Here is a 26,317-nt window from a genome sequence, read left to right as displayed (position 1 = left end):
GGCTAAAACATACCGTAAGAACGGTTGTGTTCTGACCCAAACCTTGTTCCAAGGAAACAAACACGAAACAAAAGTAACAGGAAAAACCTTTTAATGATTCTTTACCAATTCCGTTCCTTCATGGTTAAAAGGCTGTTTCAAATTAATTATCTCTGATAAGAATGAGACGTGCCAAGGTGGTGCAAGGTTGCCAAGAACACTAGATAAAGTTACTAAGAAATATTTCAAACACAAACACCAACCAAGATATTTCAAATGTCCACAAGGCTTGAGTGCAAAAACTTCTTTGCTTCCTGCAAAGAACTCCGGTTTCTCAGCTGGCTTTTATCTCTTAAGGGAGGGGCTATTATCTTGCAGCCTTACTCCCGAGTCACCTATGCTGCTGCAGCTGCTCTTCATGCACACTGGGCACAGGCTCCTCGGGGACCTCTTCCTCACTTCTTGCCAGCCTCCACAACCTCCGAAGGCAGCACTCCACTCCCTGATGGTCCTGGCCCCATCCCTGCATCCCACGCGGGCCCCTCATCTGAGTCCTCGCTCTCCGAGACCTCAGACATCTGCACCTGATTGTGCGTGCATGCGCAGGAGGCGTGGGGGGAGCGTGCACATGCATTGCCTTCTGAGTGCTGGCATGCAAGCGCGGACACTTTTTGGCACAGGAGCCCAAAAAGGTTAGCCACCACTCTCTTCTTGAAAAACCTCCAGGGACGGAGCAACCAGAACTGCAAATTGAACATGCCTCGGTTTGCAAAGACGTCCGAACCTATTTCCACTTGCAAAGCTTTCCAAAAACAAGCAGGCTGCTTTGCACAAAGGAATGAGTGTGCTTCTGAGATGCCCACCATCCTTTGTCTGGTTGCTCTGGGAACAGGTGGAAATCACACACACAGCATCCTTAAAGCGAGCACTAAAAAACCCTGGAAAGTCGACAACCCGAGCTGACTCAGAAAACCAGAATAACAAATGTTGGGAACAACAAGGCAGGAGGGGCGGGGGAAAAAAACCCTAGAATGTCACAGCTTTCAGGAAATGGGATCTGGCAAGGATGAATTAACATCCATTTCATGATCCTCTCCAGTTTCTTTGCTTTTTAATACTTGCTGAGCTTCCGGGATGCGGAGAGGAGGGGGAGAAAGTGTCATGCCCTTGGTAGAGTTGGACTCTGAGGGAGAGGAGGAGGAAGAGCCGACAGGGAGTGGAGGTGTGGCTCTGTTGGTTGTGGAGGAGGCTGGGGAAGGGCAGAGGCCGGCTGGGCAGTCAGAGGAAGAACCAGATCCATCCCCTCTGCATCTTAGGACACGCAGGGAAGAATGGAGAAGGAAACAACTTGGCCTTCGAGAGAGGAAGCAGCCATGATCCCCTCATTGGTTGCAGCTGGGGAGACTAGTATATAAGAGAGACGATTACAACACAGTGTTGCCAGAAGCAAAGCGTCGTAAGTCACTTTGTTCGGTGCCGTTGTAACTTCAGTCACTAAGCGAACTTTTGTAAGTCAAGGACTATCTGTTCAGTTCGCCACCATAACAGCTAGACCCGTCATGGCAAACCTATAGCATGCATGCCGGAAGTGGCACGCAGAGCCACTTCTGCTAACACGCCAGAGGTCGATCGGAAGAGCCCCACCACGCATGAGGCACGCCGCCTGTCCGACAGCTGATTGTTGGGTATCTGGCACACATGTGCGAGGTGTGCGTGGGAGATGCACACGCATGACCAGACACACTGGAGATATGGAGCATGTGAGGGGCGCGCACATTGCCTTCCGAGTGCTGGCACGTGCAATTTTCGGCACGGGAGACAAAAAAAGTTTAGCCACCCCTGAGCTAGACCAAACTAGCTTTCAGGAATTCACTAGCAAAGAGACAAAAACAGACGTGATTTTCCAGAGTGCGTGGGGACACTTTGCACGAACAGATGCACCGTGGCATTTTCTTATTTCCTGTGGGCCACATTTATATATATATATATACATATATATATTCTTTTTTTCCCTCCTGCCTCCTTGTTCTGAATCACTTCATCCTCCTCTCTCCTCTTCACCAGGATCTCTTTCCAAGGTGATCAAAGGAGTCAATCAGGCTTTAGAAAAATAAAATTAAAATCTACTCTTCGTTCCTAGATTTGCAACTCCGGAGTACACCGTCCCTCGGCCGGCAGGAGTGACAAAATCATGTTTTGTTTTGTTTCCCCCCACCCCCTTTTATTCGTTCCTTTTTTTTCACCCAGAGATTTCCAGCTTGCTTTCTGCCAACAGATGGCATTGAAGGGCGAAGAGAAAAACAACCAAGTAGGCCGTTTGGAAAGGCCGTTTTAAAAACAACACGAAATAAAGAAGCGCCCTCAGGAATGTAACATTACTTTCCTTCCACGCTTGGAACCTAGAATCTTGGAACCTAGAATCGTAGCACTGGAAGAAGGGACCTTGGGAGGTCTTCTAGTCCAGCCTCTGCCCGTGGCAGGACACCTTATATCATCCCAGTCATAGAATTGTCCAGTTTCTGAAAACCTCCAGTGATGGAGCAGCCACAACTTCCAGAAACAAGCTTTTCCCACTGATTTATTGTTCTCGCTCTCAGGGACTTTTCTATTTAGTTCTAGGTCTTTAACCAGCTTCTGTCTGCTACCGTACTTCTTGTCCTGTCCTCTTGATACCCTAAATAAATGAGTCTGAATCAGAAATCCTGTAGAGCTGGAAGGGGCCCTAGAGGTCTACTAGTCTAGCTCAAGTAGGAGATCCTACACCCCCTCTTTTTTTGTGCCAGCCCCTCCAATTACGGAAGACTGCTATCATGTCACCCCCTAACCCTTCTCTTCATTAGGCGAGACATAATGAGTTCCCCTCCAACGGTTCATCACATAATTTGGCCTCCAAACTAAACTGCCCATCAGGCAGGTTACTCCTGCAGCGGCCCCAAAATGGTCCCAATTTTGCAAGTGAGGACACCCTCACCCCGCCCCGACTTAAAATGCAACCCCTGGCCAACTTGGTGCTCCCACCCCTCTTACCCAACCCAGCTGAGGCTGCTGGGAATTGGAGTCCAAAAGCCCGATTTACAGTATATACATCATCTCTCTCTTCTATCTGTCTCTGTCTGTCTGTCTCTCCCTCTCTTTCTGTCTCCCTCTCTCCGTCTCTCTCTCTCTCTCTCTCTTTCTCTCTCTCTCTTTCCCTCTCTCTCCCTTTCTCTCTTTCTGTCTCCCTCTCTCCCTCCCCTTCTCTCCCCCTCCCTCTTTCTGTCTGTCTCTCTCCCCCTTTCTCTCCCTCTCTCTCTGTCTCTTTCTCCCTCTCTCCCTCTCTCTTTCTCTGTCTGTCCGCCTCTCCCTCTTTCTCTCTCTCTCTCTCCCTCTTTCCCTCTCTCTCCCTCTTTCTCTCTTTCTGTCTCCCTCTCTCCCTCCCCTTCTGTCTCTCTCCCTCTTTCTGTCTGTCTCTCTCCCTCTCTCCTCTCTCTCTCTTCTCTTTCTCCCTCTCTCCCTCTTTCCCTCTCTGTCTCTTTCTCTGTCTCTCTCTCTCTGTCTGTCTGCCTCTCCCTTTCTCTCTGTCTCTCTCTCTCCCACTTTCCCTCTCTCTCCCTCTTTCTCTCTTCTGTCTCCCCTCTCTCCCTCCCTTCTGTCTCTCTCTCCTCTTTCTGTCTGTCTCTCTCCCTCTCTCCTCTCTCCCTCTTTCTCTCCCTCTCTCCCTCTTTCCCTCTCTGTCTCTTTCTCTGTCTCTCTCTCTCTGTCTGTCTCCCTCTCCCTCTCTGTCTCTCTCTCTCTCCCCCTCTCTATCTCTTTCTGTCTCTCTCTTTCCCTCTCTCTCTCTGTGTGCCTCTCTCTCTCTCTCTGTCTCTCTCTCTTCTGGGCTGTAAAATGCAGAACCCACTCGCCACCCAACAAGCCACTGGAACCGCTTGCCAAGCGCACCCCAGCTTCGCATCCCAGAGCGGGGGAAGCAGCAAAGTTGACTTACTTTCGTTGGGGACTCCCTCCGGATCAACCCTCCGGCTCCTGCCGTCCTCTAAGGTCAGGATCAGGGGGACGTCGTCCTCTTCGAGACACCCAGCCATGGGAGAAGCAGCCCACCGGCTTCCCTAACCGGGGTCTGCTGCACGGGGGTCCCCTCCCTCCCTCTTCGCAATCGGTTTTGATCAAAGCGGGAGCCCGTCTCGGGGGTCTGCCGGCGTTCCCATGTTCTCGGCCAACGCGTGTCTGCCAAAGCCCCGGGTCGTTTGCAAAAAAAGAAAAAAAGAAAATGCAAGGCAAGGCAAGGCGATGCAAACGCCTAGGGCTTTTCCCCCGTTTTCGGGCCTCCGCAGCGCTTCTTTCCGACGACTTAGGAAGAGGGAAGAGTCCAGCAAGGAAGGAGGAGGAGGAGGAGGAAGCAGCCCAGCACGACTCCAAAGGAGGCGGGGAAGAAGGCAGCGCGTAAATAAAGCGTGAGAACCTCTGACTTCCCTCCCTCTCTTCCTCCCCACCCCCCGCTTTTCAACCCAGCCTTCTTCTAACCATGGTTTGCAACCATCGTGGTCGGCTCAAAACCGGCTTTGCAGAGGTCATTAAATGAACAAGTTTCTTTTTTCCCCCTTTTGCAATATTATGCTCCAGCTTCAGATATATGCCCCACCCCCACCCCCCCACCCGACTTTGCAAATGTGCCTTGCTAGCAAAACAAAACACAAAAGTGGGCGAAGGAGCCGGCTGGGACGACGTTGGGCTGAACCCCCCTCCAGTTAACCCCCTAAACGCAAAGCCGGCTGATGACTTTTGCAGAGTCTGTTTTATGTGCGGCTTGGTCGGGAGGAAGCGAGGCGTGCAACCCTGGGCGGGGGGTGGGGGGACATTGTTATTTTTTTTAATTAAGAAAAGATGCTTTTTTTTTTTTTTTTTGCAAGTTGCGATGCTAGCTATAGGCATTGCCTGGCAATCATAATGCAGATTAAGTTCTCATCCCTAGGATTGCACCGCTCCTCACCCAACCTGCAGACTTGGAAGGATGTGGGACCACAACCCGCATCATCCCCAACCAGCAGGGCGGCGAGAAAGATATGAGGAGCTCTTAAACAGTCTTCAATCCACATGCAGTATAAACAGCGTCCCGTTGGAATCCGGAAGTGGTGGTGGAATCCCTGCCTACCGCTTTCCCTAAAGGCTTTAAGGAGCGCGCATGCGCTGTTAGCTTGCCCTTTCCCGACGTTCTGTCCTGGAATGCGCTACGCCTCTAATACAGCGAAGAGATAGGGAAATATAGGGTTGCCCGCAAACTCCGGTTCTCCATCAAGGTCCCGCCATGTGAACGGCCAGAATGAGCCCTGTACATAAAGTATAAGAGTTCATTCGAGTATCTGGCCGACAGCCTGTTTAAAAGTTCGTCGAATTTCAGGCGATAAGGATCGCTCTCTTTCCGTTTGGCCTCCCATTAAGGTCAACTGACAACCTGAAGTGTATGCCACCTTCTCTTAACTACCGTACCCTTGCCCCTTTAAGGTGCACGTGAGAGGTGGGAGGAGCAAGGCGCCGACCCTTTGTCGCCTCTAATTGGCCACCTCTTGGCTGTCCGGAAAGACCACAGTGGGAGCAACGAGGGCTTCGATTGGCTAGGGGGGAAAGCTCCACCCCCCTCGCGCGGTCCAGTGTTACCCAGCAACGAGAGGACTCGGTTTTAAATTTACGGAAGTGAAGCCGTTGTCATGGTAACCGAGGAGCTTTTCCGTTTTTAGGTCGGGTGAGCTGCAAAAATTGATAAAAATGATGCTTTTCCTGCGCGGGTTGCATTTCAAAGGAAGGGGGAAAAATATTTGTATTTATATTTTTATATGAATTAATAATCTATCATTTTGTAACATTAAGAGATCATTTTATTACATTATTTTATATTACATTATTATATTTAATGGCTATATTATATTATATTGCATTTCTATTATATTACTAGTTTTATTATGATTGCTCAGCCAGGTGTTTAAGCCAGATTTGACATTTTTATCCACCGGTAGATCCTCGACTTACAAGAGCTCACTTAGTGACCGTTCAAAGTTGCAACGGCGCTGGAAAATAGTGACTTTATGGCCATTTTTCACAATTACGACCATTACAGCATCCCGACGTGATCAAAATTCAGATGCTTGGCTATTGACTTGTATTTATGACGGTTGCAGTATCCCGGCGGGGTCATGTGATCCCATTTAGTGACTGGCAAAGTCAATGGGAAAATCAGATTCACTTAAAGACTGTGTTACTAATTTAATAACTCCAATGATTCACTTAAGAACAGTATTTGCTGTGTGAGTAAGGAGCCTGGGCGTGGCTTAGCTCAACTGTTCTTGTACTAAAGCTGCTTGCTGCTGTGAAACTGAAACTGAAACTCCTCTCCTCTGCTTGTGTTTTGCATTTGGAAGAGATTTCTTTTCAGGTGGGGAGGGGGAGTAGAACTCCTTAGCATCAGAGCGTGTTAATAATAACAATACAGGAAATACTAATGCTCTGATGGTCATTTCGAAAAATCCTTTCTTAGGAGATTTTGTGATGATGCGTGAGTGGTATTTCACTTGTGTGTGTATATAATGTAGGGTTACATATTCATTATTCCATCTTTATCTTCAGGAGAAAATGAGTCTCTCCTGTCCGAGACTCTTTCCCTGATTACATTTCTGCCCTGGACTCAGATTCCTCTTATCTGACCGTTGGTTTACTCTCTTTCTCCTGTCCCTCAAGGTTAATCTTCCCGCCCATTGCACTGTCTTACTCTCAGAATCCTCTCCATCAGAGGTGCTAAAACACCTGAACTTGTTGGGAAATTCAAAAACTATCCCCCCGTTCCAAAGGAGAATCCAGCAGAAAACATGACGTCAGAATTGGTCTCCACATCTTACGAGCTGGTCGATTCCAGCCGCCCCAAGAAGTCTATCCGAACCCCCTTAAGGATCTTGGATCCCGGTCGGTCGAAACTGAGCACTGTCGAGACCAAAAGGATCATATCTGTCTTGGATGAAACCATCTTCAAGATAAAACTGGTCAGTGTCTTCTCCTATATCATGGAGAACTTTGACGAGTTTACGGCTGTCTTAGGTCCTGACCTTACAGGAGCCTTCCGAGAACATCTACGGCTCTCAAACATCCTGGAATTTATGCTCTCACACCCGGAGGAAGAAAATATTCTCTATATAGGCTCCGGTAAAGGAACTTTCTTTGGCCTGGTGGATTCTGACGGTTGTCTCACATTGCAGGTTCAAGGCCTTAAAAGCTCGGTCCGAAATATTCTACGCCTGCTTTACACCAACACGGTCGCTTGCCAAGCTCTGAGAGAGGCCGCTCACACCAGGGACCCGTCTGTCCATAAATTTATTACTTGTCTGTCCAAGCAGAGGGGTTTCCTCTTTGAGCAGCTCCTCACCACCCCCTTGGAAGAAAAGGAGAAAGGTCGGTTTTTGAATGAAGTCTTCCAGAGAGACAAGAAAAACACGGAGACCGCTGCAAACCTGGAAGACGAACTGACTGCAGCCGTCCAGAACAGGGATGAGGAGGTACGGTGGTGGAGCTAAGCAGCAGGATTCGACTTGCCTGGTCCGCTTAGCCAGTCAAAAATTGGACCTAATTAATTGCCAAAATGGGCTGGCCCCCTTGGAAAGCCAGATGGTAGGCAAGAAAAAGAGGGGATAGATTTGGCTGGAAGAACCAGTGTGGTGTAATGGGGAAGGCATCCAGCTAGACCAGGTGTCGGCAACCCGTGGCTCTGGAGCCACATGCGGCTCTTTAGGCCCTCTGCTGTGGCTCCCCATTGGCTGGCCCCGCCGCTCGCCCTCCCCTCCCATTCACTCCTCGACTGGTCCAAGAAGGTAAAATGAGAGGGAGGGAGGGAGACCCATTTGCCACAGAAAACACCGGGAGCCATCAAACCTGGATAGGCGTGGCGGGTGTGGGTGGGTCATGTGACTTGGTGGGAGTGGTGTTGAGTTGGCCACGCCCACCCAGGTTTTGAGGCTCCCAGTGTTTTCTTTTCAGTGGGAAATGGGTCCAAATGGCTCTCTGAGTGCTTAAGGTTGCCGACCCCCTGAGCTAGACACTAAGAGATCTGGAGGTCTAGCCTCACCTTAGGCAACAAGCCAGGGGGCTGACCTTGGGCCAGTCGCTTTCTCTCAGCCCTAGGAAGGCAGCCTTGGCAAGCCACTGAAACTCTGCCAAGAAAAGTGCAGGGACTTGAGCGGGCAGTCTCGAAGAAACGGACATGATTGAACGGGAAAGAGAAGAAAAAAAGAGAGAAATCATAGGAAAACACTTGAGAAACAGGTCTGTTAGTGATTAAGGCGCCAGGCTAGAAACGGGGAGTCCGTGAGTTCCAGAGAACCAGACATAATTGGAAGGGAAGATCGATTAAAAAAAATAAAAAGCACATCTGACTACATAGTCCTTGATTTACAACCATAATAAAATATAAGGAGCCCCTGTGGTGCAGTGGTTAGAGTGCAGTATTGCAAGCTACTTCTGCAGCCAGCTGACTACCATTTGGCAGTTCAAATCCCACCAGGCTTAAGGTTGACTCAGCCTTCCCTCCTTCCAACGTGGGTAAAATGAAGACCCAGATTGTTGGGGGCAAGAGGCTGACTCTGTAAACCGCTTTGAGAGGGCAGTAAAGCACTATAAAGCGGTATATATGTCTGATTGCTATTGCTATAATTGAGCCTGGCATATTTGACAGCTTCAAGATAAGATAACCTTTTCATGCCAAACCTGGAGTGAGATTATCCATCCTCGACTTGCGACCCCTATCAGACACAGCCAATTTGGACTCAATCCTGGTCGTTAAGTTGAGGAATACCTGTACTAGTGATTATGTTTTTAGGAAGGGGAACCCTTCGACGAGAGTGGTGGCCTAGAGGTGCAGCTCTCGCCTCACAATCAGGAGGCTGTGAGTTCAATCCTCGGTAGAGGCAGATATTTCTCTCTCTGGGCACACTGACAATATATATCTGCTGGACAAAACTCCACACTGGTGACAGGAAAAGGCATCCGGCCAGTAAAAGCACTGTGCTAGCTCCATTCAGTCGCCCAGATTCCACCCCGCAAGGGATGATGGGGTCGTTAAATGAAAATGATGATGAACTGGACCCTTCAACAAACAGATCTTGTCCAGCTTCGACTGCGGTGAACAGCTTTTACTCCACTGATCCTTAACAGCGTGTAGTTTGGATCCAAGATGGATTTTTCAGAAGATTCTGCCCTGGAGAGTTGGATAATTGCAAAGTTGTTGTTCTCTCTCTCTCTCTCTCTCCTTCAGATTTCCAAGAAGAACGCCGTCATCAAAGACCTGAAAACGCACTTGCACAACCTGGCCAAGTTCTCCGAAAGCCAAATCCAGCGCACCCGGGCCGAAGCAGAGAAGCAGCACAAGACGGAGGTGCGCGCTTCCCAGGGGAAATGCGCCAAGTTGCAACAGGAGCTGCAGCAGCTGCGGGCTCAGTTCAATGCCCTGGTGGCTGAGGACCGAGAGACGGAACTCAGCCTTCGGAAGGTAAATCCCGGCGGAGGTTGAGCAGAGAAACCAGGCTCAATAGCAGGAACTGGGAGAGGGATCTTGGAGTCTTAGTGGACAACCAGCTAAACAGGAGCCAACAATGTGCTGCGGCAGCCAAAAAAGCCAATGCAATCCTAAATTGCATTAACAGAGGGATGCAATCAAGATCGAGTAAGGTACTAATACCACTCTACAAAACCTTAGTAAGACCATACTGTAAATACTGCATCCAGTTTTGGTCACCACATTATTAAAAAGGATGTTGAGACTCTAGTGCAGTGAAGAGCAACCAAGATGATTTTAGGGGACTGGAGGCTAAAAGATAGATTTTCTGACAGTAAGAACCATCAACCAAAAGGAACAGAAGTTGCCTTCAGAAGTTGTGGGAGCTTCATCCCTGGAGGTTTTCAAGAAGAGACTGGACTGCCATTTGTCAGAAATGGTGTAGGGTCTCCTGCTTGGCTGGGGGGTTGGACTAGATGACCTACAAGGTCCCTTCCAACTCCGTTAATCTAATCTAATTTATATTCGCACAACCTGGCTGGGGAATACCCAACAGCAGCGGTCCCCAACCCTTAAGGCAGGAATCATAAACCTTTGCTGCCAAGCTGTTTTTAATCCGATTTTATTTCCTTTTAGAAAAAATACAAGGTGGAAATGGAGATAGAAAATTGGGTCCAAAAGTACGACATCGAAATGATTGAAAAGCAGGTAAGATATGAGCTCCTTTTCTTTCCCCTCACAGAGCCATTTGCCTCTCAAGAACGGTGGCACAGTAGCTTAGAGGTAGTGCTCTTGCCTCACACTCAGGAGGTTGTGGGTCCGATCCTAGACAGTGGCAGATGTTTTTTCTCTATCTGGGTGTGATGAGTTTAAGTGTCTGCTGCCATCTCTACATAGCCATCAGGAAGGATATCTGGCCAGTAAATGCTTGAGTGCCATTTCATGGCCCCAACTTCACCCCGAGGCAAGGGATTAAAAGGAAAAAACAATAGCTATTTTCCTCTGGAGAGATCATTTGCAAAAAATAAGGAGCCAGGTCTTCTAACTAAGCCTTAATTATTATTGTATTTTATTTCCATTTCATTTTAGACTATATTTTATTCCAATTTCATTTTAAATCGTATTTTATTCCAATTTCACTTTAAATTATATATTTTATCTAATTCCATTTTAAATTGCTTTTATCAAATTTTAGTAATAATTTATTTCTGGAACTCTGCACTTAGAGATATGGCCCAAGGGCTAATCCACGGATCTTCAAACTTGACAGCTTTAAGACTTGTGGACTTCAGCTCCCAGAATTCCTCCTCCAGTCAGGTTAGCTCAGGAATTCTAGGAGTTGAAGTCCACCAGTCTTAAACTTGCCAAGTTTGAAGACCCTTGGGCTAATCAATCAATCAATCCTAAGTTTAATTGCAGGATGAATCTTCCTTATGGCATTCCTGCCATTGAGAGTATGACCTTAAGTTAGATTGTACCGTCCTCGCGCATTAATTGGAAAGACTCAGCTGGCTGGACAGAATATGCAGTACAATTTGGTTAGTTCTTTGTTTCCCGAGTTTTGTCAGCCTGAAGATGGGTGGACTTCAGCTCCCAGAATTCCCCAGCCAGCATAGTCCATGTCAGAGTGTTTGCGGTGCGACTACTATTGTGAGACAACCCAAGAGCACAACACAGCACACAGAGGCTTTGTCTTTTAACAGTGGTTTATATACAGACAGCCATATACACATATATATATACGTGGTAGGCAAATACCTGGCAAGTAATCCGTCTTCTTTACTCTGCACAGAGAATCAAACTGGAGACAGAACACAAGGCGAGAGAGAGATACACCCTCTCATGGCCGCCTTTATATAGACAGCTTCTTAAAGTGGCAATAACCCTGTAGGCCCCTCCTTAGTCTAAAAGCAGCAATAACTTTGCTGACTCATCCTCATTGCATTGGAGATGGGTGGACTATGCTTGGCTGGGGAATTCTGGGAATTGAAATCCACCCATCTTCGAGCTGGCAAAATCGAGAAACACTAGTTATCCGAACGTCACAAGGAAGCTACATCCTAGGCGCAAAGGGGGGGAAAGAAGTTGCCCCTCTTTTCAGCTCCATTTTAATAACTCCATGGCTGGCTGGGGAATTCTGGGAGTTGAAGTCCACCCATCTTCAAGTAAGGTCATGAACAGTGGTGGGATTCTGATTTTTTTACTACTGGTTCTGTGGGCGTGGCTGGGTGGGTGTGGCCAGGTAGTCATGTGTCTCAGGCATGGCTAGGTGGATTTTTTTTTTTTTTTCCTTTTGCAGCCCCCACCCCTGGCACCCTGGGCCTCAGGGAAGCTTCCTGGCCAAAAAGAAATCGGATGATTTCTAGCTAATGTAAATCACGCGGCACAACAGCTGATCGACAGAAACACCAGTTTGGCCAAACCGGTAGCATTTTTTTACTACCCGTTCGACTGAACCGGACTGAACCGGTAGATTACCACCCCTGGTCAAGAACCTCACAAGGAAGCGACATCATCCCCTTCCCCTATTCTGCTAGGCTTCTGGCAAGGAAAATCAATGGGGGGGTGGGGGGGATTTGGTTAAGGAGGGTTCACTTAAAGCCACTGCGATTCGCTTAACAAACCATGTCAAAAAACAAAACAAAACAAAAAGGGGTCATTAAAAACCGGGCGTGACTCCTTCTCTCCCCAGGAGGAGATCGATGAGATCGATGAAGTCTACGTGATTGAGAAGCAGGATCTGGCCCAACTGCGGGAGAAATACACCCGACTGGACGAGGAATACTGCCAGATCGTGGAGGAGAGGAGGGTGAAGCAGGAGCTGAAGGACAAAGCCGAGAAGGAGCTGGCCATCCTGGCACGAGCTGCTACTCTGATCCAGGCCGTCTGGAAGGGCTACTTAGTGAGGTCGATGTTACGGAGCAAAAGGAAGAAGAAGGGGAAGGGGAAGAAGGGTACGGGCAGGAGGTGAGGGTTGAACGTTGTTGGTTAATGCCTGGCCGTATCTAATTTTGGTGGCTGGGCTGCCCTGGGCAGCTTCGGAGAGGGATGGAGCCCTTCCGAGGTTCTGGGACATTCTTGAATAAAGTCGATCATTTAAAAAGATGGAGACCTGTCAAAATCATTTTCACCAACCCGAAATCTCTCGTCTTGAGTAGAAACAGGAGACACATCCCAGAAAGTGCCCTCAATGTCCTGGTTATCTTCTGGGCTGGAGAAAAAACTCTCCCAGGAACAGCCTTTGGCTGAAGAGAATCAAGTGCGAAACATGGTCAACAAAAACTGTAACTATAAGTCCAATCAAGGCAAAAATGAGGTAATTAGTCCGGCAGGGCAGGAGAAGGAATTCCAGATATGATGGAATAGTAATAATTCCACACAGCTGGGAAGATGCCAGGAACGCAGATAACTAAAGTCAACACAAGATAAACTCATGTTTGTTCCCAGCAGTTGCTGTGTTCAGCATGCATCTCTTTTAAACTCTCTTCCCAGCTGTGGCTAATGAAGGGAATCGGGGCCCTTTCCTTCCCCGTAAGCCACACAACTCATGTTGCTCCCTTCTCCATTCCTCCCTGCATGCCCTAGGATGAAGAGAGGGTGGGCCTGGGTCTTCCTCTGAACTCCCTCTCCCTTGTTTTATCTCTCCCCTGCTCTGCCCAGCCGGACTTTGCCCTTCCCCAGTTTCCTCCACAGCCAATGGAGCTACACTCCCACTCTGTCAGCTGTTTGTCTTCCTCCTTGGATTCAGACTCCGACAGGGGCATGACACATATGCGTGTGTATGTGTGTGTGTGTGTGTATCCAGAATCCCCCAGCTGGCAACCCTGATTTAGGAAGCAGTTCCACTTACAGGGTTGGTTGGGCTCTTCTACCTCCAAGGAGGTCTCTCTGGACGTGAACCTGTGGTCCGAGCAGATGAACCAGGCAACCCTTTCGAACGGGGCGTGAGAAGTGCCCTCGAAGAAGCAGTGGGTGTACGTTGGTCCTGCTGTTTATTGGACTTTCCTGGGCGAAATCGATCCGAAGTATCATACAGCCTGGTGGGAGACTGGGAACGTGGCCTTCTCAAGACTTGGGTGGCCCCATCTGAAGAGCCCTCAGGTGGCTTCCCGAAAGAGATTCCTGCTTTGTGGTTGGCTTCAAATCTGCCCTTCACCGTAGAGGTGATCCCTTCCTTTTCCAGACGGTGAAACAGGACTGGCCGGTCTCTTGGAGCCGAAGGTGGAGTCCAAAGCAAAGGACGAAGTTTAGCCACATCTTCTTGGGTGGCCCAGGAGGTTCTCCATTCGTGTCCTCCCGGCTTGGACCCAAACAGAGTCTCGTCGCAATAGGATGGCGTGTGGCTTTTCAACCTTCCGGAAAGAAAAAAGAGTGACAGATGTCAGCGGGGGGGAAAAAAGCTTAACTTCTCTTGAGTTTTAGTTCTGTCTCATGCGTGAAAGTCGGCTCGGTGACTTTAGTCCAATCACTAGGAGATGGGGAGTTCTAGTTCCACCTTCGGCATGAAAGCCAGTTGGGTAACTTTGGACCAATCACTAGGAGATGATGAGTTCTAGTACTGTGTTAAGCATGAAAACCAGCTGAGTAGCTTTGGACCAATCACTAGGAGACAGTGAGTTCTAGTCCCATATTAAGCATGAAAACCAGTTGGGTTAGTTTGGACCAATCACTAGGAGACAGTGAGTTCTACTCCCTTATTAAGCATGAAAGCCAGCTGGCTAACTTTGGACCAATCACTAGGTGATAGTGAGTTCTAGTCCTGCCTTAGGCATGTAAGCCAGCTGGGTAACTTTGGACCAATCACTAGGAGATGGTGAGTTCTAGTTCTGTATTAAGCATGAAAGCCAGCTGGGCTGGGTAACTTTGGACCAATCACTAGGAGACGGTGAGTTCTAGTCCCACCTTAGGCATGAAAGCCTGCTGGGTGAATTTGGGCCACTCTAGCTGTGACACAGCTCGACAGGCTGTTTTGAAACGCACAAATAACTGTACGTCGTTCACCTAAGATACTTTCTCTTTGAAGCACTCTGTCATCTTTCCCTTATTGCAAAAAAAAAACAAAACAAAACAGCACCCCAAATGTGGCCTACCTGTATTTATTCCTCTTCCGTGGAGTGCCGACCGATTGGGGGGATTTCAAAGGACTGGAATCCACCTGCCTGGTGTCCGGACTCCACAGCAGGGGTCTTTGACCAGGAGCCTTGGCCTCTTTCCAAGGGGGTTCAAACTCCGGGCCGGAAGGTTGGTGCTTTCCTTGGTTACCAAAGAGCGATTCGTCCACAAAGGAGGCCGTGGCCTTGATCCTCCAGACCCGCCCTTTGCGTTGCAGAGGAGCTCCCAAGCCTGCCGAGGCCTTCATGGAACTGACTGGGGCAGGAAGAAACTCTCATCCATGAACAGCCACCTACTGAGAATTGTGGAACGGAAATAGGACGGATTTCATGTTAATAGTCTAGACCGGGTTTTATACCCAACTTGCTGTATCTGAATTGCCAATCCCCAAAGGACTCCAAAAAGGACTCCAGGTAACCCCTTCTGGCTATTTATAGGTTGCTCAATTTTTTGGAAAACCTACCCATGGTTAGGGGACTCACCCACCAATAGGGGACTGGAGACGGAAACATATGAAGAACGGTTACAGGAACTGGGCCTGGCTAGTCTAGGGAAGAGAAGGAGACAGGATAGCAGTCTTCCAATATTTGAAGGGCTGCCCCAGAGAGGAGGAAGGGGGTCAAGTTATTCTGCAAAGCACCTGTAGGCCAGACAAGGAATAATGGATGGAAACTGACCAAGGAGAGATTCAGCCTGGAAATAAAGAGAAATTTTCTGACAGTCAACCGAACAGAAGTTGCCCTCGGAAGTTGTGGGAGCTTCATCCCTGGAGGCTTTCAAGAAGAGACTGGACTGCCATCTGTCAGAAATGGTGCAGGGTCCTTGGGTGGGTGGGGGGGTTGGACTAGATGACCTACGAGGTCCCTTCCAATTCTGTTCATCTCACCTTGGCACGGAAAGGACTCGCCTGCGAACGGATTGCTTTGCAACCCCGGCAAGGGAAGCGGCGCGCCTCCGGTTCCCCCGGGAGACGCAGCCGCGCAAGGAAGGGGGCTCTTGCGGCCAGGCGCTTCCCCCTTCTCCCCGCCCGGCTGCAGCCCAGCAAAACGGACCCCCCGCTTGCCGCCAAGCGGCCCGCAAAACGGAGCAGCCCCCCCCCCCCACCCCGAGACTGACCTGCGGGCGAGCGGGCAGAAGGACGCGTCCGGCGCCTTCCCGGCTCTGCAGCGCGGCGAGTGTGGCGCAGGCAGCTGGACCGGGCTTCCGAGGAGGAGCTAGTCTGTCCCCACCCACCCCCCTCCCACCGACGATGGGATCCAGCCTGGTGATCCCTTTGGAAGCGAGGGGGGCAGAAGGGAGGGAGAGAGATCATGTATACACACCGATGTAAATTTATGTATGTGCAGAAATAGATCTGTATATGTGTATGCACTACATCTATATTTGTTTATATGTATGTATTTATATACATCTATCTTTCTATCTTCTACATGATTTATCTATATATCACCTACCTATCATCTATTCATATCTTTCTGTCTATCTACATACCTACCTACCTATCATCCATCCATCCATCATCTATCTATATGCATGTATCTATCATTTATTTATTTATTTGATTTGCCAATTGTTTACAAGATAATAAGTATAAATGTATACATAGTTGTGAATACATGAAATGGTTACATATAAGAAAAATAAAAGAATAAGAGAAACAATAGGACAGGGACGGTAGGCACGTTGGTGCGCTTATGCACGCCCCCTACATAACTATCATCTACATAACTATCCATCTATATCTACCTATCATCTGTCTGCCTAACATCTATTCATGGCTGTCTTATCTACTTACCTACCTGCCTGCCATCCATCATCTATCTATCTATCTATCTATCTATCTATCTATCTATCTATCTATCTATCTATCTATCTATCCATCTATCCATCCATCCATCTATCTATCTACCTACCTACCTACCTACCTACCTACCTACCTACCTACCTACCATCCATCCATCCATCCATCCATCCATCCATCCATCCATCCATCCATCCATCCATCCATCCATCCATCCATCCATCCATCTATCTATCTATCTATCTATCTATCTATCTATCTATCCATCCATCTATCTATCTATCTATCATCTACCTACCACCCATCCATCATCTATCTATCTATCTATCTATCTATCTATCTATCTATCTATCTATCTATCTATCTATCTGTCTATCTATCTATCATCTATCCATTTAACTATCCATTTATCTATCCATTTATCTGTCTATCCATCCATCCATCATCATTATTTGTCTATATATCTATTCTATTTCTATCATTCTCTATCTCTATATTATATATCTATTCATACACACACAAACAAACTTCCCTTTTACCAGCCCATATTCCCTAAATTACATGCATATTACCATATGCGCTGTATAGTGTGCAAATGTACGTACTGTTTAAGAATCAGTTTGTTTCAGAAATATTGTATGCATGCAGACGAATATGCAGAAATTTATATATGCATCCATACATCAATATATAGGAGGAAGGGGCCTTCAAGTGGACAGAGTGGCTAAAACGATGATGTATGTATGTATATGCCTTAATTCTCCTTTCTTTCTTTCTTTCTTTCTTTCTTTCTTTCTTTCTTTCTTTCTTTCTTTCTTTCTTTCTTTCCTTTCCTTTCCTTTCCTTTCCTTTCCTTTCCTTTCCTTCCTCTCTCTCTCTCTCTTTTTGTTTCTTTGCTTCCACCCTTCCACCAACCCAGCCTCTTATACACATATATGTACAAATACATACTGCATATACTTATTCCAAAACTGAACCCTGAAATTTCTAAGCAAGAACGAAAAAGCCCCGCCGAAGAAAGGCGATTCAAAGGCACCCAGGAGGTGCTGAGCGAACCCGAAAGTGCCTTCCCAAATCGGAAGAAGAGACGATTCTGCAGGTTTTCCCTTTCGTTTCTCTACGGAAGCTCCTTTTCCCTTCCGCCTTCGGATTGACCGCGAGGCTAGCCATCCCCGGGCTTAACGCAAGCGCGCAGGCGGGACTTCGCAACGGGACCCGCCCACCGATGCACCAATCAGAGACCGGCTCTCCTCCAAACCCCGCCCCGCGGTACTTCCTGTTTAGCGCACGTGGCTTCGCCTGCCAGGAATCAGCTGCGATGGCTCCGGCTTTTGGGTCGGGTCGGAGGAGGAAAAAGCAGCGTTGGTGCAAAACCCGGGAGCCCGACGAGGATCAGGTAGGGGAAGATGGGCTGGACTAGCGTTCCCATCATCCCCAGCTATAGCATGGGAACTGCAGTCCAAGTTCCCATCATCCCCAGCCATAGCATGGGACCTGGAGTCCATGGACTCTGGAAAGAGTCGGGCTGGGGGAAGCATAAAGGGGTGGGGGGCTGCCCGGGATCACATCTGTGGCTTTCCCCAGAGGTTGCCCACTCTGAGCATGTGTGCGAAGGAAGCATGCTGGGAGTTGTAGTTTAAGAACATCTGGGGGAGATGCACCTCCTGAGACTTGTAGGTGGGACCCTACAAATGGATAGTGAAAGGGTTGCATCTTTGCTCCAGAAGGGAAAGCTGGATATCAATCAATCAATCAATCAGAATGGAACTGGAAGGGATCTTGGAGGCCTTCTAGTCCAGCCCCCTGCTTAAGCAGTAGAACTTATACCATTTCAGACAATTGGCTGTCCAGTCTCTTCTTAAAAACCTCCAGGGATGGAGCTACTCACAATTTCTTGTGGCAAGCTGTTCCCCTGGTTAATTGTCCTCATTCTTAGGAAGTTTCTTTTTAATTCCAAGTTGCTTCTCTCTTTGGTTAGTTTCCATCCATTGCTTCTTGTCCTGACTTTGGGTGCTTTGGAAAATAAGTTGACCCCCTCCTCTTTGGGGCAGCCCCTCAAATATTGGAAGACTGCTATCATGTCGCCCCTCTAATCCTTATTTTCTCTACACTGGCCATACCCGAATCCTGCAACCGTTCTTGGTATGTTTTAGCCTCCAGGCCTTGAATCATCTTCGTTGCTGTTCTTTGCACTTTTTTCCCCCCAAAGTCTCGAACATCTTTTTTGTCATGTGGCGACCAAAACTAGATGCAATATTCCAAGTGTGCTCTTACTAAGGCTTTATAAAATGCTAATAATACTTCACGTGATCTGGGTGCAGTTCGGTGAAAACCCCCAAACGATATCAATTTAGGAGCCTTTCCAAGTCCCCACCAACCAGTCACAGTCACCCCTAGTATGTTGCGAGGAGAGAAGAACTGAGTGTGCCTACTGGAGACCCTCCCAGCAGCCCAGATCTGAAAATTTCCATTTTTCCTTATTTCTGTTTAAAGGACTACGAGATGCCAGAAACTGCTTTCTCCAAGTCTGATGGTGCTTCCGATGTTGAGTTCGATACCCAGGAAATGGTTCGTGCCCAGAACAAGAAAAAGAAGAAATCGGGAGGTTTCCAGTCCATGGGTAAGTTAAGGAGTTCTGAAGTGGATGTTTTAAAGGGAGTGATAACTTTTTATTTATTACTTAGCTTGTGGCAACTACAGAGGTCATGCGGTCACTGATAGACAAATTTACTTTAAATAAAGAGTTAGCAAATTACATGGATGGATGGATGGATGGATGGATAGATGGATAGATAGATAGATGGATAGATGGATAGATGGATAGATGGATAGATTAGATAGAGATAGATAGATGAGAGAGAATAGATAACAGAGAGATAGGAAAATTATTGATTGATAGATAAATAGAGATAAAACATAACAAAAATAAAAATAAAGGTATGAGATGATAGATAGATATAGAGATGGATAGATTACATAGAGATAGATAGATGAGAGAAAGAGAATAGAACAGAGAGAGAAATTATTGATTGATAGATAGAGATAAAACATGACAAAATTAATAAAAATAATAAAGGCAAGAGATACATAGATGATAGATACTGTAGATATAGATGGATAGATTAGATAGATAGATTAGATTAGATAGATAGATAGAGATGGATAGATTAGATAGAGATAGATGAGAGAGAATAGATAACAGAGAGATAGGAAAATTATTGATTGATAGATAAATAGGGATAAAACATAACAAAAATAAAAATAATAAAGGTATGAGATGATAGATAAATAGATATAGAGATGGATAGATTACATAGAGATAGAGGAGAGAAAGAGAATAGAACAGAGAGAAATTATTGATTGATAGATAGAGATAAAACATGACAAAATTAATAAAAATAATAACGGCAGGAGATGATAGATAGATAGATAGATAGATAAATAGATAGATAGATAGATAGATCCTTTTGGCATCTTTCTGCCCCCTAGGTCATCTTGTCCGATAGTCTCTTGGACGGAGGCCACAAATGCAGCTGCCAGACCCAACCTGCCTCTTCTCACTGACTGTCCCCATGTTGCTCCCCATACAACTACAGAGAGTGTAGGAGACATAGAAAATGGAAGACAAGGCCATACAGGTTGTCCTTAAGTTACAACGCTTCGTTTAGTGACCGTTCAAAGTTACAACGGCACTGGGGAAAAAAGTGACTTAGGGCTGTTTTTCATAGTTACGACCATTACAACACCCCCATAATCAGAAGCTTGGCAACTGGTTCATACTTATGACCATTGCTGTGGTTGTCGTGGCCCGCCAGCAGAGCTGGCAGCATACTCGAACAATGAGGAGGTTGGGGAGGAACATGGGCCAGTCCTGGAGTCTGGGGAAGGCTCAGCTGCCTTTGGAGTCGGAGATCAATGGGGAAGAAGAACAGCTGGAACCTGTTCCCGGTGTGCGCATGCACAGAGCTGCCAGGAGAAGGGAACAGCTAAGGAACAAAGGTCAACTCGGGAGTAAAGCCACAGGTGGACAGTGAAGGCCCCTCCCATAGGGAATAAAAAGGAGCGAAAGGGGAGTGAGGTTTTGCAGGAGACAATTAGTTCAATTCATTAGAGTGAAGATCTGTTCATGACTCCTTGCCAAGTATTTTCTGCTCCAGCGTGGCGTTTGGAAGCTATCGGCCTGGCAACTCTCCAAGCTTGATAAAGATCTGTAGTTGTAAAATCTCTTGAAAGACTTGTTGGCCGGGACTTTGCTGGAGAGGAATTCACTGTAAACTAAATAAAAGGGTTTTTTTTTTTGGTCAGGACAGAGGAGTCTGCTTCGCGATTTTGGGAAGCCTAGATCAAAACAGAGGTCCCAAGATTCAATAACCCCCTTTTCTTAATTTCTTCCATCTTTGCAACTTGCTGGCGTGCTAGGAAGACCTAAGAAGTGTCTCTCTTGAGCTTGTAAAGAACAAAAAGGGAAAACATCTCTTACCTTGGTTTTCTCGCTCCCCCAGGTCTCGGCTATCCGGTGTTCAAAGGAATTATGAAAAAAGGGTACAAAATACCCACGCCCATCCAGAGGAAGGTGAGAACACGGGAAGCCCCTCACCCAAACTTCTTTAGAATCATGTTTTTTTCTTCCTCCTCGAATTCTGTTCGGTCAGATCCATGAAACGGACCCTAAATCATCTATCCATTAGTGAGAAAAAGGACTGGAACAGTGTTAGCGAGAGAGAAACGTAGAAAGAATGTCTTCTCCTCTTGGGATGGCCTTGAAGGGCCTAGTTTCCTGTATGCTTTATCAAAATTTATACGGTGGTTGTGGAGGAAACTGGGGAGAAGGGCACAGGCCAGATGGGCATTCAGAGGAAGGCCCAGGCCCTCTTCATCCTAGGGCACGCAGGGAGGAGCAGATAAGGGAGAAACATGAGCGGCGTGATCTATGGGGGAGGAAGGGGCCCTGATCCCCTTCATGGGCTGCAGCTGGGAGGACTGTTTAAAAGGACAAACTGTGCATGGCAAAGTTGCTGGAAGCAAAAGTGTGCCTTCTAGTCGGAGCTTATCTGTGTTTTGGGTTCCTCCCAACGGTGGTTGCTGCATTATCAGATAGAAGTCTGCAATTAATCATCCTTGCCTGCCGTATAGTCATTCCTTCAGTGTAGTTTGTGTTGGGTTTTTTGTTTTTGAATTAAGTTTACTTTGGGTGAGGACTGCATTTACTCCCTCCGTAAACTGTTTTCTTTAAGAGTTTGATATCCAGCCGAGGATAACTGGACACTGGGGCCACGTTAGAGGCATTAAAGGGACTTTCTTCTATTTTTGTGACTTGGTTATTTTTGTGTCAGGCTCCAGGTCATCACAGCTCCATCACTTGGAGGCTTTTAAGAAGAGACTGGGCAGCCTGGCCAGAATGGCAGAGACTCTCCTGCTTGACCAAGGGTGGGGGGGTTGGACTAGAAGGCCTCCAAGGTTCCTTCTAACTCCCTTATTCTGTGATTTCTCCCTTAACTACCTGGGTTATTTGTAAAGCTGTGATTTAAAAACTGGGCAGTGTGGCTGTTGGATTTCCCTCCTCTTTCCTCACTTGGAAGTCGGCTTCTTCTGCAGACCATTCCTTTGATCTTGGACGGCAAGGATGTGGTGGCCATGGCGAGGACCGGAAGCGGGAAAACGGCCTGTTTTCTGATTCCCATGCTGGAGAAATTGAAAGCCCGCTGTGCCAAGACAGGAGCCCGAGCTCTCGTCCTGTCTCCAACCCGAGAACTTGCTCTGCAGACTCTTAAATTCACCAAAGAGGTACTTTCAAAAATCAGAGGGAGAAGTGGGCACTGGGGAACTCAACCACGGCCCCTTGGGGGCTGGACTTCAGCCTGATTAGCACTGATGATGCTACTTAGTTGGGTAAGAAAATGTCTGCATGAAAACTATAAAGCTCAGAGGGCATAAGGACTACAGTCCTCTTCCTCCTCCCCCTCCCCCTTATAAACACCACTCCCTTCTAGCCTGGATGATGTTACCTAGTTGGGTAAGGAAATAACCACCAAGGACTCAACAATCCTCCTCCCCTTTCCTTCTCCTCCTCTCCGCAAACCCCATTCCCTTGTAGTACTGATGATGTTGGGTAATGAAACGTCTGCAAGAAAGCAACCAAACTCAGCCCTAGAAACCCCTCATTTCAACCCTGAGCTACAAAGATTCTCCTTTTTTTGGAATTAACTTGGCATTCAATTCTCCTTCCTCTTTTTCCTGCAGCTGGGTCGGTTTACCGGCTTAAAAACCGCTCTGATTCTCGGAGGTGACAGGTCAGTTGTGTATTGACATGCATGCTTTAGGTGCACAAATGTGCGTTGATGCTCAATAAGCACTTAGACTTACGTACCGCTTCACAGTGCTTTACCTATTTGTCTTTAATTGTTCTTCATTTCACGGTTTAAAATATATAATAATTTTTAATTGATCTGCTTCTCTGTAGCCAGAAGTCGGAATGTATGTATAAATTATCTTTGACCATTGGCAAGATTGGATAGAGAAGATACAGCACTGAGTTTAGCATTGCCAGAAATGATAAGGAAGTTTAACTTTGTTTTTGATTTATCTGTTCACTAATTTTATATATATATATATATATATATATATATATATATATATATATATATATATATATATATATATATATATATATATATATATATATATATATATATATATATAATATATTTTGTGTGTGTGTGTTAATTGCAGCAGGTTTTTTTTTAAATGTCATACTTTAGGTGAAAAATTAATCTTATGCCTGTCATATTGACACCTTAAAATTGCAATTTATACTGATTGAATGTTTACATGTCTTTTGCATTTTATTTTTTACATTTACGTTTACATTTCAGTGCTTTAAGCTTTCTAGCTGATAGAATGTGAATAATTGTTGATCATGTTTTGGAAACATTACCGTGTAGAAATATGCATTGAAATAAGGCAACTTATCAAGATTCATGACATTACAACAAAGGGAAGGGATAAATCTGTCTCTTCCTGGGGTTTTTTTCCCCTCCCTCTGGATCTAATAGTTTTTAAGGGCTGTATTGGGCCAGTTCCTTGTTCAAAACTACATTTTATTCATTTACCATGTTTCCCCCCAAAATAAGACCTTGTCTTATATTTTTTTGCCACCTAAAAGGCACCAGGTCTTATTTTGGGGGGGATGTCATCCACTGACTAACCTCACTTGTGTGCATCACCCCTGGCCTCCTTTTCGCGGTCCAAGGCCTTCAGGAACTTCTTCTTCTGTGGCTGGCAAGGCTTTCAGGATCGATCCAGAGCTTTATTATCAGCTACAGAGGCTTTCAGGAAAGCCTTGCCAACCTTGCTGGCTACAGAAGAAATGGGCTGGCAAGGCAGGTGTCAGGGTGCGCAAGGCCTGGCTCCAACTGTCCAAAGTAAGTAGTAGGGCAGCTCCACCATCCCCACCCTGGTTTAATTTTTACTTCTGCACTTGAGTGGGTGGGATCTTAATTAGGGCTTATTTTGGGAGTAGGGCTTATATTGGGCGCACATGTAAAAATCAAGCTAGGACTTACTGTCAGGGTAGGTCCTATTTTTGGGGAAACGGGGGTGTCACTTTTTCAACCGCTTGTCTGCCTCACCACGCGAGTCTTCTCTCCTTAAATAGCCTCTGAATTGTTTTGTTTTTTTCCCTTCTTCTTTCTTCCTTCTAGGATGGAAGATCAATTTGCTGCTTTGCACGAGAACCCTGACATGTAAGTCTGGATTTTCGGTCGGACATCCGATGCAGGCCTTAATGTAGGCGATGGTGGCTAAAAGCTTGCTGTCTCTGCAAATGGAGGCGATGCTTTCCAGTAGGGAGCGCCCACACTTAGCACAGTATAATCCTAGGGCTGGAAGGGGGCTTGGAGGTCTTCTAGTCCAACTCCCAGCTCAGGCAGGAGACCCTATAGCCAGGGGTCAGCAACCTGCAGCTCTGGAGCCGCATGAGGCTCTTTCCATCTCTCTGCTAGCGGCTGCCTGTCGCTCGAAATATTGGTCGCAACCACCAATGTGTGACACCCACCGGGATTCGATTTTATTGAGCTTTTCGACCCCCTGTTGGCCAGCCATGGATAAATCCCCAAAAAGAAAAGTTTCAGAAGAAAACAGAACATCTAATTCAACTACAGATGCCTAGTTTTGCGGCCGCTCGGGTAAACAGTCAAGCACAGGAAGGGTTTTGTGGCTCCCGGTGTTTTCTGTGTCAGGATTCCAGCAATCACCCTAATTAAATCATGATTCTCGAGCCAAGCTTCAAAAACTCCAAGGGATTCATTAGAAGCAACATACGGGCACTGCCCTGTATGAAGCCAACTCTGGCATACATGATTTACAGTCCCCTGTGACCCTGTTTCCCCCCTCCCCCCAGGGTGGTGTCATAAGTCAGATTCTCCAACTGAGCACCTTCACGGGCTGAGTGTCATCATTCATGTTCTCCAAATTAAATATATTCGCGGGCAAAAACTCCCGGTATTTTAGTTACAATCTTTTAAAGATAAAGAGTTGGAATGTACTTTTTGTGGCAACTACTAAAACAGGCATAGGAATGTTTTTATGAGTTGACATTCTGTTGAGAAACAGGTCCAAATGGCTCTTGGAGTGTTTAAGGTGCCGACCCCTGCCCTATGCCATTTCACACAAATGGGCTGTCCAAACTCTTCTTTAAAAGCCTCCAGGGATGGAGTACCCACAACTTCTGAAGGCAAACCGTTCCACTGATTAAGTGGACCTCAGCCAGTCCTGGAGTATTGAAGATTTGTCCTGAAATGAATACAAACTCCAGCTCCTTTGTCGTGCAATGGTGGTTTATTCATTAGCTCAGCAAACAACAAACACTCTTCTCTGACAAAAATGGCTAAAAGCCAGACCAGGTTAGAGTTGGGTTCGAGTTTGCTCCCTTTCCTTTTATTACACTTATCATGAGACACACCCCACCACACCCAGGCCTATACGCAGTTCTAATTCTGGCTACGCCTAACCCATTATCCCTAAATGCTGTTAACGCTATAACATGTCTACATCCCTACCCTCACTAACTGATCCCCACCTGGTGCCGCCTTCACCATGTTTTAACCTAAGGCTTAACTACCACCTATATGTGCCCCAACCCCCATTTAACAATATGCACCACATCAATACATAAAAAGAGCCATTTCCAGCAGCCCCGCAGTTGCTGCAGAATCCATCCTCCTTCCCCGTAGTTGTTGCAGAATCCATCCTCAGCTCTGCTGAGTCATTCCAAAGCCATCGGCCAGCACACAAGCAGAAATGCAGATCCAGCAGCGGTAGAGATAAGGTGATATGGCCAAGCTGACTTGCTGCGCAGCATATTTGGAGCTGAAGGGCTCCGAGTGAACCCGGAGCCTGATAGGCGGTCCCCTCTACCAGAGATCCACCTGTAAAGCAAGTTCACTTGGAGCCCGTCAGTGGAATCATTAAACAAATAAATGAATTGGAAGCGGGGGGGGGAAGCATCCATGCAGCCCACTTTTGCCTCAATTAGGCGAGAGAAAGAATTGGCCCTTGAATCTGTGCCTTGTGCTTTTTTGTGCAGAATCATTGCAACCCCTGGCCGGTTGATGCACGTAGCTGTCGAGATGAAACTGCAGTTGCACAGTGTGGAGTACGTGGTCTTTGACGAAGCAGACAGGTGAGCCGTTCTTCCCAACCCTCCATTAGGGGACTCCTGGGTTCCTCCATCTTGGGGGTGAGACGCTATTCCTTGCCAATAACTCCCCCCGCCCCCAAAACTCAACCTCATAGTTTGCTCGTATACAGTCCTCACTTAGAGACCATTTGAAGATGTGAGCAACCCCCCAAAAAGGCTTTCTCACGCTGGATTTTTGGCAGCGGTGCAGGAATCTTGAGTGTCAGGATTCCGGCGATTG

The 26,317-nt window shown here is 46.9% G+C and overlaps 4 protein-coding genes across 11 annotated transcripts in view; 2 read left to right on the top strand and 2 right to left on the bottom strand.

Moving 5' to 3' along the window:
- The window catches only part of TPCN1 (two pore segment channel 1), a 31,634-nt gene extending 27,547 nt beyond the window's left edge, over positions 1-4,087 (bottom strand). For both annotated transcript variants that reach the window (XM_026684619.2, XM_026684620.2), the window contains exon 1: positions 3,947-4,087. In XM_026684619.2, the coding sequence (XP_026540404.1) occupies positions 3,947-4,043 (97 nt within the window). In that variant the 5' untranslated portion in view covers positions 4,044-4,087. The remainder of the gene's footprint in view (positions 1-3,946) is intronic.
- Positions 4,088-6,815: 2,728 nt separating this feature from the next.
- DRC10 (dynein regulatory complex subunit 10) lies at positions 6,816-12,592 on the top strand. The gene is made up of 4 exons (XM_026684621.2): positions 6,816-7,496; positions 9,248-9,481; positions 10,124-10,195; positions 12,180-12,592. The coding sequence occupies exons 1-4, from the start codon at positions 6,816-6,818 to the stop codon at positions 12,456-12,458; spliced, it is 1,266 nt and encodes a 421-aa protein (XP_026540406.1). The 3' UTR covers positions 12,459-12,592.
- RITA1 (RBPJ interacting and tubulin associated 1) lies at positions 7,282-15,876 on the bottom strand. 7 transcript variants are annotated; one of them, XM_087942790.1, is made up of 4 exons: positions 15,716-15,876; positions 14,578-14,854; positions 13,338-13,839; positions 7,282-7,372 (listed from the first exon to the last, which is right to left on the bottom strand). In XM_087942790.1, exons 2-3 carry the CDS (start codon positions 14,844-14,846, stop codon positions 13,356-13,358), a joined length of 753 nt encoding a protein of 250 aa, XP_087798916.1. In that variant the 5' UTR covers positions 14,847-14,854; positions 15,716-15,876; the 3' UTR covers positions 7,282-7,372; positions 13,338-13,355. The 7 variants fall into 7 exon arrangements, with proteins under 7 accessions (XP_087798916.1, XP_087798915.1, XP_087798917.1 ...); XM_087942789.1 differs by lacking the exon at positions 7,282-7,372 and having other exon boundaries at positions 10,094-13,839; positions 15,716-15,875; XM_087942791.1 differs by lacking the exon at positions 7,282-7,372 and having other exon boundaries at positions 10,094-13,839; positions 14,578-14,894; positions 15,716-15,828.
- Positions 15,877-17,649: 1,773 nt separating this feature from the next.
- The window catches only part of DDX54 (DEAD-box helicase 54), a 21,958-nt gene continuing 13,290 nt past the window's right edge, over positions 17,650-26,317 (top strand). Inside the window, exons 1-7 of the mRNA XM_087942783.1 lie at positions 17,650-17,796; positions 18,894-19,020; positions 20,903-20,973; positions 21,996-22,184; positions 22,641-22,690; positions 24,101-24,142; positions 25,984-26,079. Of these exons, the coding sequence (XP_087798909.1) occupies positions 17,719-17,796; positions 18,894-19,020; positions 20,903-20,973; positions 21,996-22,184; positions 22,641-22,690; positions 24,101-24,142; positions 25,984-26,079 (653 nt within the window). The 5' untranslated portion in view covers positions 17,650-17,718. The remainder of the gene's footprint in view (positions 17,797-18,893; positions 19,021-20,902; positions 20,974-21,995; positions 22,185-22,640; positions 22,691-24,100; positions 24,143-25,983; positions 26,080-26,317) is intronic.

The sequence above is a fragment of the Notechis scutatus genome, chromosome 13, assembly GCF_049901735.1.
Source record: "Notechis scutatus isolate UNSWTSFEM ecotype Mainland chromosome 13, rNotScu1.2, whole genome shotgun sequence".
In the NCBI taxonomy this organism is placed as follows: domain Eukaryota; kingdom Metazoa; phylum Chordata; class Lepidosauria; order Squamata; family Elapidae; genus Notechis; species Notechis scutatus.
This window is presented reverse-complemented; position numbering and strand designations above follow the sequence as displayed.

Excerpts from the sequence above, each read along its gene's own strand:
- RITA1 (XM_087942790.1), bottom strand. The coding sequence starts at position 14,846 with ATGAAGGCCTCGGCAGGCTTGGGAGCTCCTCTGCAACGCAAAGGGCGG. Across the intron at positions 13,840-14,577 it reads CGGAAGAGGAATAAATACAG|GTTGAAAAGCCACACGCCAT; the intron begins GTAGGCCACATT and ends TCTTTCCGGAAG.
- DRC10 (XM_026684621.2), top strand. The coding sequence starts at position 6,816 with ATGACGTCAGAATTGGTCTCCACATCTTACGAGCTGGTCGATTCCAGC. Across the intron at positions 7,497-9,247 it reads TCCAGAACAGGGATGAGGAG|ATTTCCAAGAAGAACGCCGT; the intron begins GTACGGTGGTGG and ends TCTCTCCTTCAG. Across the intron at positions 10,196-12,179 it reads TCGAAATGATTGAAAAGCAG|GAGGAGATCGATGAGATCGA; the intron begins GTAAGATATGAG and ends TTCTCTCCCCAG.